The sequence below is a fragment of the Notolepis coatsorum genome, assembly GCF_963971535.1.
Source record: "Notolepis coatsorum genome assembly, chromosome: 14".
NCBI classification, from domain to species: Eukaryota; Metazoa; Chordata; class Actinopteri; order Aulopiformes; family Paralepididae; genus Notolepis; species Notolepis coatsorum.
In genome coordinates this window covers 21,723,305-21,739,172 of record NC_140178.1, presented here as the reverse complement: position 1 = coordinate 21,739,172, position 15,868 = coordinate 21,723,305, and the positions used below count along the sequence as shown (strand labels likewise).

The 15,868-nt window shown below is 46.9% G+C and overlaps 1 protein-coding gene across 9 annotated transcripts in view; it reads left to right on the top strand.

Moving 5' to 3' along the window:
* The window catches only part of LOC311240000 (oxysterol-binding protein-related protein 7-like), a 90,242-nt gene that overhangs the window by 47,423 nt on the left and 26,951 nt on the right, over positions 1–15,868 (top strand). For 6 of the 9 annotated variants that reach the window (XM_084328486.1, XM_084328488.1, XM_084328484.1 and 3 more), the window contains 5 exons: positions 4,105–4,173; positions 5,700–5,856; positions 6,700–6,821; positions 10,149–10,241; positions 12,883–13,063. In XM_084328486.1, the coding sequence (XP_084184612.1) occupies positions 4,105–4,173; positions 5,700–5,856; positions 6,700–6,821; positions 10,149–10,241; positions 12,883–13,063 (622 nt within the window). The remainder of the gene's footprint in view (positions 1–4,104; positions 4,174–5,699; positions 5,857–6,699; positions 6,822–10,148; positions 10,242–12,882; positions 13,064–15,868) is intronic. The other 3 variants (XM_084328492.1, XM_084328490.1, XM_084328491.1) reach the window with 2 other exon arrangements.

The following is a 15,868-nucleotide window of genomic DNA, read 5'->3' as shown; positions in this document are numbered from 1 at the left end:
CTACCGCAACGGCGTCGATTGCCCCTCGTTTTCTAGATAGGCGCCCCTGCGATCCCGAGGGTGCGGGGGAAGGTGCTTGGCGCGGCCCGCCGGCCTAGAGTGGGCATTCCCTACTGATATGTCCTGGCTGCTGACAGGCGTAACATATCAGTCTTCCATCCTCGCTCCGGCGGGGTAGTCTACGCGGGGTATCGGGCACGTCTCCTCGGGGGCGGCGTCCAGAGAAGTCTCTTTGGGGCCCGTCTCGCTCGGACTGCAGGGCCCGGAGGAGCAGCTCCTGGCCCGCGACCAGCTGGCGGATGGACTCCTGTAGTGCAGAAAAGTTGACAGGGGTTTCGTGTCCTTCTGCGGCGGCTGCGTGTATCATGCGCCGGGCGGGGCTCTTAGCGGTGGACCTCTCCTCTTCGGCCCAGTCAACCGCGGCCAACATTAATTCGAGGAATGTCTGCGCCCCTTTCTCTCTTTGATATTGTCATCTCCCGTCGCAGTGCGTCGTCTCTTAGGCCTAGAACGAATTGTTCCTGGAGCAGGGTGCCAGTGTCTGGGACCCGCGTGGGCGCCCGCCGCTGTAGACGCCGAAGCATTTCTTGCAAGTCATACGCAAATTGTCGTACGGTCTCGCCGGCTGTCTGCCTGCGATCGTAGAACTCCCCCAGGCGGACGCTGACAGGGGCTTTGTCCCCATAAGTCTCTAGTACCTTGAACATGGCTTCTGGGGCGAGCTCTTCCATCATGAACAGCAAGTTTTTTTTAGCCTCGCCTTTCAGGTGGAGTTGTAATACCTCCGCCTGGTTTTCGGCCGGCACCTTGCCCGCTCGGAAGTGCACCTTCATTGCCCGGATCCAGTCCTCTATTGACAGCTCTCCCCTCTCTTTTTCCCCCCCGAACTCGCTACATTTTCGCTCCCGTTGGACGTACACCGTCAGGGGGGTCGCTTGGGGTTCACGAGCGCGTCTCTCGAGCACGGCCTTGGCTAAAGCAAGGGTTTCTCGCTGGTCGATCCGGGCCTGCTCCAGGTACTCCGCCTGACGGTCCAGGATGCCTGCTTGGTCGTGGAACCGACCCCTCAGGGCCTCCACTTGTGCGGTCAAGTCTCGCATTGTCTCTGGGAGCGCCTCTTTCTTTGCCGCCAGGTCTCTCTCTCTCAATCAATCAAGGAAGTGAGTTAGGATGTTGATCCTGTTCGTGACGCCAAATGTAGCAGGGTGGATTATCCCTGCTTTATGGGAGTGGTTGTACACGGCCACCTGGAAGCGAGAATGCAGCAGAGCTGAGTCCAGCTGGATCCCCGACTGTAGGCCAGGAATGTTGAAGTGGAGGTCGAGCAGCAGGAGTGGATGAGGCCTAGGATTCACTGACTTAGGGATGGTACTCTGGTCCTTCTTGCCCTCCAGGGCGATCAGCAGTAGCTCCCCACACTTCCCCCAATAATTCCTGAGCCCTCCCACACCTGATGGCCGTAAGATGGATGATATATTCGCTCCCCAAAGCAGTACTCTTCCTTAATGATGAGTAGAGACCTTTCACAATAAACTATAGGCAGGGGGTGGGGAAAGGGTTAAACAATAATGAGCATTACCCGGAGAGAAAAGGGTTAGACAAGATGCACATTAAAGACACGCACACAGTGCTCCCATTTACGTCTCCTTTACTGGAAGTCTGATTCAAGATACAAAGGAATTACTCAATTAGGAAAGTTATTCCCATACTGGGCACCTAGTGCTCTCGCTCTACAATACACATGGAGGGAAGCTATTCCCACACTGGGCACCTAGTGCTCTCACTCTGTACTACAGACACAGTAAGCACCTCTTCCCTTTAAGGCTTATCTACTGTTCCGCTTCGTGGTAGGTGAGCACAAGGTAAAGGAGTTCAATGGGAATTTTATAAAGAACCACACATTATTATTACACTCAAAAGAAATTAACAGTGGGCCCACATTAGGAAATAAAAGTCCTACCTAAAGCCGGCTTTTCCCCCAAAACAATAAATGGTTGGGGCGCCCCTAGACACTGCTGCCAGCGTTCGTTCAAAGCACCGTTTATCTTCGCCCTTAGAGAGACTGCGCCACACAGTGAATTATCTACCAATAACGTTTCAGCACTCGAAGCGCCGCTGTACTTATCCAAAATGGCGGGCCTGCTCTCACCACCAACCGTCCGGGGGGTAAGATGGCCACCCACGATACAGGCAGCGGGGTGGGGTAGACGCTGGGCAGGTGAACTGCTGGGACAACGGCTTGGAGGGGCTGGAGGAGCTTGCAGTGTAGTGACGTCCTCTGCTGGGCTGAAGAGGTGGGCCGACACGCGGGCTAAACTGTGGTGCTAGCCTAAACAAAGCTAAGCTGTGGGTCGTGGTGAACCCCCCCCCTGCTATGATGCCTATACACAGCTAACGCAAGGTGGACAATATCTACCACCTGGTCTTCGGCATGCGCTCGTCCGCGGGTGCATTCACAATGTCTCTTCCGCATTAACCAAACGCTAAACTTTTGCATACTTCTAGAATAACCTGTTGTGTAACTGAGTTTATCTCTCGCGTGCTGAATCTCCGGAGATCAAGTCCAGTACGTCTTCCTCCCTCTGTGGAAAACGATGAAGAGGAAGCCCCTCCCTTGGCACCGTGCTCTGAGCCCGTACTTCTTCACCTGTGCCTCCCTGCCCAGCGTGACCACCAGCGCCCCTGGCGGCACCTGTATCCTGTCCCACTATGAACCGTCAATGTTAGGATAGGGAGAATCAAAGAGAGCAGCAAGTTTTTTTTTTGGATCCACTTTTTCTCCCATTTTCTATATTTTTCTCCCATCCCAATTTCGTATCATCCAATTCAACCCTCCCCTGTCACGGACGCTGTTTCTTGCCTCCCACAAGCCGGCTGCAATGTGGACTAAGTCATACATAGCACAAGTCCCCTCCGGTACTTGAGGTAACATCAGTCGCATCTTTTCACCTGCGCAGCTCGATCTCTCAGTGGCGAGGAGTAACGCGTGGGAGGCTCACGCTGCCCCGACACTTCCTGATTCTACTGCGCAGGCGCACCAACCGACCTGTAGGAGTCGCTGTCCACAACGCCCGATCCCCACCCATCAGTTTCCCACCCCCTAATACGGCCAATGTGTATTAGTACGGACGACCAGCTAAACTGAAAGCAAATGTGGAGCGCTGGGTTCGAACTGACGAGCCCAGCGTCTCCAGCATTTCGTGGCGATCGCCTTGCCCACTACACCACGTAGCCGCCCTAAAGAGAGCAGCAAGTTAAGTGTCCATGTCGGGGTAGGGATGATCAAGAGCGGTCAGCCGGTTACACAACGTCCTCGTGAACACGGGGAATGCAAAAGATTAGCGTTAGACACCTTGAATAATAGTCATACATTTTCGGGTGTCTACACTAGGGTGGATGAGTGGTCTGGATACATTTACTGATGCTAGGGTGGATGAGTGGTCTGGATACAGTTATTGATGCAAGGGTGGAGTAGTGGTGTGGATACATTTACTGATGCTAGGGTGGAGGAGGGGTGTGGATACAGTTATTGATGCAAGGGTGGAGGAGTGGTGTGGATACGGTTACTGATGCTAGGGTGGATGAGTGGTCTGGACACCGTTACTGATGCTAGGGTGGAGGAGTGTTGTGGTAGATAAAACTCCCTTCCCCCCTCTCTCTTTGATCTCTCACCCATCTTTCCTTCCTACCATCATCCCTCCATTCCTTCCCCTCATAGGCGGCTGGTGAGCCGAACATTAGGCGAGTCTATAGTTGGGAGTCGTGCGAATAATAAATTTTTTTCAAACTTTTTTTCCTTTTTGGTTGCGTGTGCTGTGCGCACCTGCAGTCTGTGCTGTCCATGGTTCTGAATTCATACAATACACATCCACAAGGCTACTACAGCGAGCCCCACTCATTTAATATATAGTGCAAATTAAGTGTTCAGATTAAGGCATCCAATATGATTAACCATTGTCTTACCTTAATGCAGCAATATGCAACGTTTCGTCTTGGCATGGTAGGCATCAATGATCTCTTCTGCTTTAAGTTTGTCTGTGAGATCACTTTCAATGTGAAGCAGACTCGGAGTTGACGGTCTCTCCTGGCGCATTGTTGTTTCAGATGCCCTCATTCCTGAGAAAGACCATTTACAAGTTGCAGAGCGGACGGTCAATGACAGAGCCTAATTTGGTAATGCTTTGAAAACAATGTACATAGCTCTAAACAGTTTCCACGATTTGATGAACTTTTTACTCATCATGCCCACGTAAAGCAAGCCCTTGTTTGCCAAGATAAAGCAACATACAATAGCCTCAGGTGATCCGGTGTTATGTCCAGGGGCAGCCAGAGCAGAGCTCGCTGTGGCTGCAGGGGTGCGGTCGCTGGTGCTGCTGATGTCAGCTTCTGAATTACTTTGTTTATCTTCCGCCGCCTATGCTCTCTCTCTCTCTCTCTCTCTCTCTCTCTCTCTTTTCCTTCCTATCCACATCCCTAGCCCCATTCCTTCCCCCCATTCCTTCCTGTCTCACCTTCCCAGATGTCATATTCCATTGACCCCCACCCTTTCCAGTTTTGTATAAAGATGTTCCCAGATGGGCGGTCAGGTGGCATAACGGAGATTGCGTTCGTCACCAACCCCGGAGCGGCTGGATTCGCCTGTTCGAATCCAGCTCACAGCTCCGGGGTTGTCACCAGCTTGGCTGGCCGTTCACACTAATACAATTGGCAGTATTAGAGGGTGGGAGAAGCTGGCGGGGTGGGTCCGGGTCATTGTAAACAGCGACTCCTACAGTTCGGTCGGGGCGCCTGCTAAGCGCGGATAGGATCTAAGTGGGATAGTGTGATCCTTCCACACGCTACGCCCTCTCAGTGAGAATCCGCGCTGCCAGGTGAAAAGAAGCGGTTAATTGGCTGGACGTGTGTCGGAGGAAGCACGTGGTAGCCTCCACTCTCCCAGACCGACTGTGGGGGGTAAGTGCGCAGCGACCAGGAAGGGGATTGGGAATTGGCATGACGACTAACATTGGGATGGGAGAAAATCGGAGGAAAAAGGAGGGGGAAAAAGATTAAAAAAAAAATAAAAAAATCCCAGATTCGGTGGGGGGCCTCTCATTCTGGGTGTCCTAGCTAAACACTACGTTGAGTAGGGGTGTAACGGTACACAAAAACCACGGTTCGGTACGTACCTCGGTTTTGAAGTTGCGGTTCGGTACAGGTTTTCGATACAGTGGGGGAAAGTTTGGCTTTCCCATGTTCCACTCAGGGGTGATGTAGTGTGCAGTAACTAATTGTACTTGTAGGGCTGTCGATGAATATTCTATATTGAAATTAATAATCGACTTTTAATCGAGAAATTCATTTTTTTTTTATTATATTCGAAAAAAACAACCCCAGGTGGGCGGTCATTAGTGGTTAACATACCGTTGTATTCGTTTGGTACACAGCCGTTCGGTACGGTACACACTGAAACGGTTCGGCACGGATACGTGTACCTTTACACCCCTAACGTTGAGTCATCCAGCCTAACTCTGACTATTTGTATTGATACTTTGACCCAGTTAATAAACTGTATTAACCAGGTCTCTTCGGACTAAGTTATTCAGCCTCGGCTACTTTCCACCACAATTGTGTGGATACCGTTATTGATGCTAGAGTGGAGGAGTGGTCTGGACTCTGGACACCGTTATTGATGCTAACTCTCCTCCCCCTCCCTCTAGTTCACCTCCAGCCACCTGAGTACTTCCACATCTAGCCACGTGGGGGCGTCGGTCCAGTCCATCCCAGACTATGTGTACAGCCAGCTGTCCAACCCTCAGGTCAGCTCCCCAGAGGCCAAGAAGATCCATCAAGACATCTGCTCAGTGTCCCAGAGAGGTGAGACCACAGAGGGTGACCCTAGCCCTTAACCCATTTAGAGCTAAAACGCCTGCTAATAATGCATTATATAGCCTGCATATATAAACACAAATGTGTTTCCGGTTTCAATGGGTTAAAAGATGACCCTAGCCCTTAAAGATGACCCTAGCCCACAAAAGATGACCCTAGCCCTTAACTCTTGCCAAACCCGAGAAAAGTAGGGTTTCGTCGCCAACGGTTGAGCGCCAAACCCGACTTTTGTTGGGTTTTGATCCTTTGATATTTTTCCTTTGATCCCCGTTCTACACACTCGGCCGGAGCTCCCTGGGTCTCCCTGGCACATCTGCCTACGTTAAAATTTCAATGATGATCGAATCCTGCCAGATGGCAGTATCGCCTACCTTCTATTAAGGTCTATTCTATGTCTATTTTACCGGACCTAAAACATGCTTTTGGTAATGATCGCAGTTTTGAGTTAAAACGATTTTGTGAAGACACATATGTATGGTATATACCTTTTTGATTTGGAAGTAATCAGAGTTTCAGGCGAGCAATTGAGTAAAGATGGGAAAAGAGCGTGGCGGTCAATGAGTTAAAGGGCAATGTAGGCCATTATTTACCCAGCATAATATGTACTACCTTTTTATAGGAATAGCCCATAATACAATGACCCCTGCCCCCATTGTCCAACCCTAATGTACAGGAATCTTTCATCAACATAATGGTTAACACATGGTACAAATCAGAGTTAATTAACACTACTCTCTCTCTCTCTCCTCTCCCCTACTTTTTTCTCTCCTCTACTCTCCCTCTTATCCTTCCTCTCCCTCCCCCTCTCCTCTTCCTATCCCTCTCCTCAAGTGCATGTGTCTCTGAAGTCTGTCCACGAGGTTTTGGCCCAGGAGAGAGAGAAAGTCAGACAGGCCTGGACTGGCCCAGACCTCGGAAACAACGCGTCTCAACAGTTGCTTTCACTGTCTGAGGTAATGCATGTACATACTATACGATCTGTAATACATGTACATACTACACTGTCTGAGGTAATACATGTACATACTACACTGTGAGGTAATGCATGTACATACTACACTGTGAGGTAATGCATGTACATACTACACTGTGAGGTAATGCATGTACATACTACACTGTGAGGTAATGCATGTACATACTACACTGTGAGGTAATACATGTACATACTACACTGTCTGAGGTAATGCATGTACATATACTGTCTGAGGTAATACATCTACATACTAGACTGTCTGAGGTAATACATGTACATATACTGTCTGAGGTAATACATCTACATACTAGACTGTCTGAGGTGATGCATGTACATACTACACTGTCTGAGGTAATACATGTACATACTACACTGTCTGAGGTAATGCATGTACATAGTAGTAGTATATACCATGTCTCTATGTCCTCTCTCTTCTCTGTCATGTCTCTTCCATTCCTGTGTCTGAAACTAGCACCTCCCCTTGTCTTGTGTGTATGTGAGGGACAGGGAAATGGTTGAACAGGTTTTTGGGGTTTGAGACCAAATGGAATAGAGCAGAGAGGAGTGAGTCATCAAGGGGTGTGGTCAGTTACCATGGTTACTTAGACCGAAACCTGCTTGTGTGGTATCCGGATTAACCCTTTCACTGCTGCACTACCAAACGGTTAACCCTTTCACTGCGACAGCACGCAGAAGGTTAACCCTTTCACTGCGACAGCACACAGAAGGTTAACCCTTTCACTGCCACACAACAGCATGTTAACCCTTTCACTGCCACACTACAGAAGGTTAACCCTTTACTATCACACTACCGACGGTTACCGTCTGTAGTGTGATGGTAAAGGGTTAACCTTCTGTAGTGTGGCAGTGAAAGGGTTAAGGTGGGATGTTTTTTACCATGTTTCTCATGCCCACACACACTTTATTTCTCTGTCTGTCTCTCTTTCTCCCCCTCTTACTCTTAAGACTACCGTAGCCTTTAATGGACAACCATAGCCATTGAAGGACGACCCTAGCCGTTAGAGGACTACTCTAGGACGGCCCTAGCCCTTTAAAAGACAACCCTAGCCCTTGACTCATTCAGAGCCACGCCCATATGACCAAATTAGGCCGTTCCGTGCCAGCGCTTTAGTCAATGGGAGGATGGGGAAATTTGCGAACGCTTAAACTATATCTTAATATCAATGACTTGCTTGCAGTCAACATGTAAGAAACGGATTGTTTTTTCATTGGTACATTTCCATTTTATACCGTTTTGAATGAGTATAGTTTTGGAGATTTCTAGTAATTCCAGAGAAATCCGCGATAATAGCTCTTTAGTGGAATACACAAAACACGTTGTCATTTTTCGGCTGATTTTTCCATGACTTGGTCAGCGCTAACGTCACACACACACACGCTCCGATGGCGGAGAAAAAAACATCTGATTAACCGGGTCCTACTAATCACCCCAAAGTACCAGAAAATACCCCAAAGTACCCCAAAGTACACCCCAAAGTACACCCCAAAGTACCCTAAAATACCCCAAAATACCCCAAAGTACCAGAAAATACCCCAAAATACCAGAAAATACCCCAAAATACCCTAAAATACCCCAAAGTACCCCAACATATCCCAAAATACCCCAAAGTGCCTGGAAATGTACCACAAAGTACCACAAAATACCTAAAATGAAAAACTAAAATGTGCACATTTTGTGTAATAGTGTGTAATAGTGTAATAGACACTATTACACACTATTACACTATTACACACTATTACACTATTACACACTAGCACACTAGCACACTATTACACACTATTACACTATTACACACCATTACACACTATTACACTATTACACACTACACACTATTACACTATTACACACCATTACACTATTACACTATTACACTAGCACACTATTACACTATTACACTACACTATTACACACTATTACACACTAGCACACACTATTACACTAGCACACTATTACACACTATTACACTAGCACACTATTACACTAGCACACTATTACACACTATTACACTATTACACACTATTACAGTATTACACTATTACACAAAATGTGCACATTTTAGTTTTTCATTTTAGGTATTTTGTGGTACTTTGTGGTATATTTCCAGGCACTTTGGGGTATTTTGGGATATGTTGGGGTACTGTGGGGTATTTTGGGGTATACTTTGGGGTATACTTTTTTGGGTACTTTGGGGTATTTTCTGGTATTCTGGGGTATATTTTGGGGTACTTTGGGGTATTTTCTGGTACTTTGGGGGTATTTTAAGGGTATTTTAGGGTACTTTTGGGGTATTTTCTGGTACTTTGGGGTATACTTTGGGGTATTTTAGGGTATTTTGGCGTATTTTAGGGTACTTTGGGGTATTTTCTGGTATTTTGGGGTATACTTTGGGGTACTTTGGGGTATTTTCTGGGGTACTTTGGGGGTATTTTCTGGTACTTTGGGGTATACTTTGGGGTATTTTGGGGTATACTTTGGGGTATTTTCTGGTACTTTGGGGTGATTAGTAGGACCCGATTAACCCAATACTGGTAAAATAGAGTCCTTACCTCACATCAGATGTTCTGCAAAATGATTAATCCAATTCCTGATCGCCATTCCAAATATTTATTTGCGTTTATTGATCCAACGTTATAGTCCAAAACGCATAATCAACCCTGCTCCCAGCCTCGCCAGTGAATGTGGTAACACGATACTGCTTGCCCGAGAAGGGAAATCCCGGACCGGAGTTTTTTCTGATGCACAGTCTCATCCAATCCAATGATGTGCAATACCATCCGGGAGACGATAGGCGGCGGTATTTGCCCTTTGCGAGCTCAGACTCATTCCCAATGATAACGTCAGGCTGTATGGATGAAAAATGAATGGATATCGCTAATAAAAGAAATAACAATTAAAACCTGAGTATACTCATGATTGGCACGGAACGCATGGCGAGTTAACCCGACTAATCTCATGGTTGGCCCGGAATTAGTTAAAGGACAATGCCACCATGGGCCTTCATACTCTACAGATAGATTCTGACCCACAATGATGAATGGAGAAAAGTTAACTCCATCTTCCCTTGTGTCTCTATGTCCCTCTCTCTCTGTGTGTGTGTGTCTCTCTCTCTCAAACAGCATGTCACTCCCTCACACTTTGAAAAGGACAAACATGCAGCCTTTATTCAGAGACTAAATGATTTCTCGGACTATATGAGAGCTTCCTCGGTTTGTTCTGTATGTGGCTGATGTCAGATGTAACTGGGTTACCAATCCATGTGTATGTTCCGTGTGTGCGTGTGTCTAGCTTGACGTACAATCTCGTCTGACCAAAGTACACTCCCTGTCTCGGTCATCTGAGTCGACTGAAGAATCCTTCTGTACCATCAGACAGGACCAGGTGTGTTTCCCCCCCAAGCTCTGTGTCGGTGTGCATGTGCTTGGGCTGCGTCCTTTTAGTTGTCTCGTATACTTTTAAGCATGCATACAAGTAGACATGCGTCTGCGCTCTGAACGCTGTTGTTCACGTACTTGCCTGTGTATTTCTGCGTGCACCTGGAGGATTGAGAGGTCTATCCACTAGGGGGCAGATCAGGGCCGAATCCTCCCTGGCCGATGACAATATTGTCACAAGGAAAGATGAAATTACCTACCTGGGTTCCATCCTAGAGGCTAATCTCTCCTGTGACAAAATGGCATCCAATGTAATAAAAAAAGTCAACCAACAAACTCGATTCTTGTACCGGATCTCCTCTCTGGTAAGCAAGAATACCCTGAAGACTCTGGCAGGAGCACTCATTCAAGGGTACTACGACTATGCTTGCACCTCATGGTACCAAAGCACCTCAAAGGCGCTAAAAACAAAATTACAAACATCTCAAAACAAACTGGTCAGACTACTGCTTGACCTTACTCCTAGAACCCACCTCACCCCTGCCCACTTTGACAACCTAGGATGGCTTAGAGTAGACAACAGAGTACAGCAACTTGCAATGGGCCTGGTCTACAAGATACACTACACGACGGCGGCTACGTGGCGTAGTGGGCAAGGCGCTCGCCACGAATGACGGAGACGCTGGGCTTGCCTGTTCGAGCCCAGCGCTCCACATTGCTTTCAGTTTAGCTGGTCGTTCATACTAATACACATTGGCCGTATCAGGGGGTGGGAAACTGATGGGTGGGGATCGGGCGTTGTGGACAGCGACTCCTACAGGTCGGTTGGTGCGCCTGCGCAGTAGAATCAGGAAGTGTCGGGGGCAGTGTGAGCCTCCCATGCGTTACTCCTCGCCACTGAGAGATCGAGCTGCGCAGGTGAAAAGATGCGACTGCTGTTACCTCAAGTACCGGAGGGGACTTGTGCTATGTATGACTTAGTCCACATTGCAGCCGGCTTGTGGGAGGCAAGAAACAGAGTTCGTGACAGGGGAGGGTTGAATTGGATGATACGAAATTGGGATGGGAGAAAATATAGAAAATGGGAGAAAAAGTGGATAAAAGAAAAAAAAGATACACTACACGACCAATGTACCCATGTACATGTCAAAATACTTCCCAAAGGTCAGTGAATACCACGATCACAACACCAGAGGGAGCTCCACAAATCATGTTAAACCCAGATTCGGCTCAAACAAGGGACTAAACACGTTTCGCAATTATGCCACATCAATGTGGAACGCCCTACCCAAAGCTGTAAAGGAATGTGAATCACTACCCACTTTCAAAACCTCTCTCAAGGGACACCTACGGGAGACTGCAATTTGAAAGTGGCCCCTGTAAATGTCCTAACCCAACCCCCTCCAATGTACAGTAATTTACCTAGTATGGTTTTGTCAATATTCCAATGTACAATTTTGCTTGTTTGTACAGTGCCCCCCCCCCCCCCCCCCCCCAATGTACAGTTTTGCTTGTTTATACAGTGTTTCTACCCCCCCCCCCCCCCAACCACCTCCAATGTAAATTACCCAGTATGGTTGTCAATATCCCAATGTACCCAACCCCCCCCACACAACCCCACCCAACCTCCTCCAATGTACAGTTTCTACGTCAAATGTATATACTCCCTTTTCTTGACTCTTTTTGTATCACAAACGGTACTGTATTTGCAAATCTGGTATGTCATAAATGTATAGATGTAGCAGTACTGTCTATCTGTATGTCATGTATGTCATATATGTCCTGATGAATTGAAAATGGGGGACCCTGATGTAAAAAAGACAAGTCTTTCTCTGGTCTGCATCCCCTTAACAATTGTGTGTATTGAGCTGTACTGTATTGTACCCATTCTGCAATCTGTTAATAAAGTTTTCAATCAATCAATGCGTATAATTATATAGAAGAAGAATATCTTCCTTGTGAACTTTCCGCTATCCGAATTTTGCAACATAAAAACAAAACATGACTACACTTGGGGAGGTTATGTTCAGATCACATCAGAAAAAGGTCTCTGACCAGTTTCCTTTTTTTAGCTTTCCATGTTGAGTTTTGGCGTTCAGCCCGTCCAGCTCATCCACACTGCCCCCACTGTTGAATCGCTTTATTGCGTCTTTCAGACATGTAGTGTTAATCTGAGGACGTGCACGGAGTACTATGCTCTGAAGGAATGCAGGATACGTGGCCCTCAGACCTTGCTGCCTGTCCACGCAATAAAAATTAGGTTAGGTTAGCTCTTAGACTAGTCAGGAAATGTATTGAAGTGGGTGGAACTGACTAGTTTGACGAGTAATACAAATGCATGCATGCGTTGGGTGTTGGAGAGGGTGGATGTGTGTGTGTGTGTGTGTGGTGGTTTGAGTGACTAATTATGTGGGTGTCTGACGTGTCTGCATGCATCTTTCTTGTCTGCATGCGTCTTGTCTCGTATGCATGCGTCTTGTGTGATTGACATGTAGCTCCTTTTACATCACTCCTATGCTTACCCGTTTGTAAAAGGACACGTAGGACAATCATTGTTTTTAGTTGCATACTGTGAGCATTAATTCACTCAAATTACACCTGGCTAATCTTTTCCTTCTTCTCCTCTTCCTCTCCTCCTCTCCTCTCAGACCACTCCCTCTATGGGGTGTCAGCATCACCGGGCTCCCTCGGTCGCCGAGTCCATGGCGGAGTATTTCGATGCCAGGGAGGTGATTGTGTGCGAGAGCTCGTCTGACAACGAGGCGTCTGACGAATCAGGGCTCAGTGATGTCACCACCACCAGTAACTCTGAGCCTGACGAGGGCCATGGTGAGCGAGGCTTCAATGTTTTCTGTGTACACATATTACATCAGACAGTGTAGTGTGTACACATATTACATCAGACAGTGTAGTGTGTACACGTATTACATCAGACAGTGTAGTATGTACACATATTACATCAGACAGTGTAGTGTGTACACGTATTACATCAGACAGTGTAGTGTGTACACGTATTACATCAGACAGTGTAGTATGTACTACACATATTACATCAGACAGTGTAGTATGTACACATATTACATCAGACAGTGTAGTATGTACTACACATATTACATCAGACAGTGTAGTATGTACACATATTACATCAGACAGTGTAGTATGTACACATATTACATCAGACAGTGTAGTATGTACACATATTACATCAGACAGTGTAGTATGTACTACACATATTACATCAGACAGTGTAGTGTGTACTACACATATTACATCAGACAGTGTAGTATGTACTACACATATTACATCACAGTGTAGTATGTACACATATTACATCAGACAGTGTAGTATGTACACATATTACATCAGACAGTGTAGTATGTACTACACATATTACACATATTAATGGTCACACACCCTCCTACATCTCAGACCTCCTATCCCCCTATTCCAACACCAGGTCCCTCAGGTCAGCCGATCAGAGGCTCCTGACAGTCCGGAGGTCTAACCTCAAGCTCAGGGGGGGGCCGTGCCTTTGCTATCGCAGCCCCTGAACTGTGGAACAGCATCCCCACCTCCATTAGGCTCGCCCCCTCGATAGATGCCTTCAAATCGAGGCTCAAAACCCACTTCTACCTACTAGCCTTTCCCGTTCACTGACTCATGCCCTGTTTTTCTATGTGTTTGCCTGTGTGCCCTCCCATAAAACGGAGTGTGATTGTTGTCTATATGTATCTTGTGTATCTACCCTCTGTACAGCACTTTGGTTGACACGCGTCATGTGAAATGTGCTTTATAAATAAATTTGATTGATTGATTGATTACATCACAGTGTAGTGTGTACTACACATATTACATCAGACGGTGTAGTGTGTACACGTATTACATCAGACGGTGTATTGTGTACACGTATTACGTCAGTCTCCACTGACTCATGCCTCCTCTATTTGAACGACCACATCAAACAAGAGGTGGACGCTTGCAAATACTGCGGCATGGTCATGCTGGACCTACAAAAGGCCTTCGACACTGTCAATCACTCCATTCTAATGGACAAGCTAAAAGCAATTGGTTTTGATAGCTTATCAGTGAGCTGGATGCAATCCTACCTGGAGGGGAGAGAACAGATGGTAGAGGTAAACGGTACTCTATCCCCCCCCCCCCTCACAGTGAGCTGTGGTGTTCCACAAGGAAGCATACTAGGACCGCTACTCTTCCTAATTTATGCAAATGACATGTCGTCAGCCTGTGACTGCAACTTGTTCCTGTTTGCGGACGACTCAGCCCTGCTGGTCTCTGACAAGAACAAGTTGCAGGTTGAAAAAACCCTCAGCACGGAACTAGGCAAAATCTGCATATGGCTCGCTGATAACAAACTATCATTACACATGGGCAAAACGGAGTCCATTCTCTTCGGTTCAAATAACAAACAAAGCAAGACCGACGGCTTCTCAGTCACAGTGGGTGACAATATTGTCACAAGGAAAGACGAAATTACCTACCTGGGTTCCATCCTAGAGGCAAATCTCTCCTGTGACAAAATGGCATCCAATGTAATAAAAAAAGTCAACCAACGAACTAGATTCTTGTACCGGATCTCCTCTCTGGTAAACAAGAATACCCTGAAGACTCTGGCAGGAGCACTCATTCAAGGGTACTATGACTATGCGTGCACCTCATGGTACCAAAGCACCTCAAAGGCGCTTAAAACAAAATTACAAACATCACAAAACAAACTGGTCAGACTACTGCTTGACCTGAAGCCCAGAACCCACCTCACCCCTGCCCACTTTGACAACCTAGGATGGCTTATAGTAGACGACAGAGTACAGCAACTTGCAATGGGCCTGGTCTACAAGATACACTATACGACCGGGGTGCCCATGTACATGTCAAAATACTTCCCAAAGGTCAGTGAATACCACAACCACTACACCAGAGGAAGCTCAACAAATCATGTTAAACCCAGATTCGGCTCAAACAAGGGACTAAACACGATTCGCAATTATGCCACAACAATGTGGAACGCCCTACCCAAAGCTGTAAAGGAATGTGAATCCCTGCCCACATTCAAAACCGCTCTTAAAGAGCTCCTACGGGAGGCTGCAATTCGAAACTGGCCACTGTAAATGCCCAAAACCCCCACCACCTCCTAATAGACAGTCTCCTCCCCACCGCATGTATATATTCCCTCCCCGCCGTATGTATATTTCCCTCCCACCCACCCACCCCCTCCTAATGTACAGTCCCCTCCCCATCATATGTATATACTCTGTCTAGGATCTAGGGGTAACAGTACTGTATATTTGAATACCGCTTATGTCACAAATGTATCAGTACTAAATACCTATATGTCCCTATGCCATAAATGTCATGCATGTTGTGTGTGTCATAAATGTCTATGAATTGAAAATGGGGGACCCTGATGGAAACAAGACAAACGTCTTTCTCAGGTCTGCATCCCCTTAACAATTGTATGTATTGAGCCGTACTGTATTGTACCCATTCTGCAATCTGTTAAATAAAGTTTTCATTCATTAATTCATTCAGATATCTATGGCGGTGTGAGAGCATGTTGTATATCTATGGCGGTGTGAGAGCATGTTGTATATCTATGGCGGTGTGAGAGCATGTTGT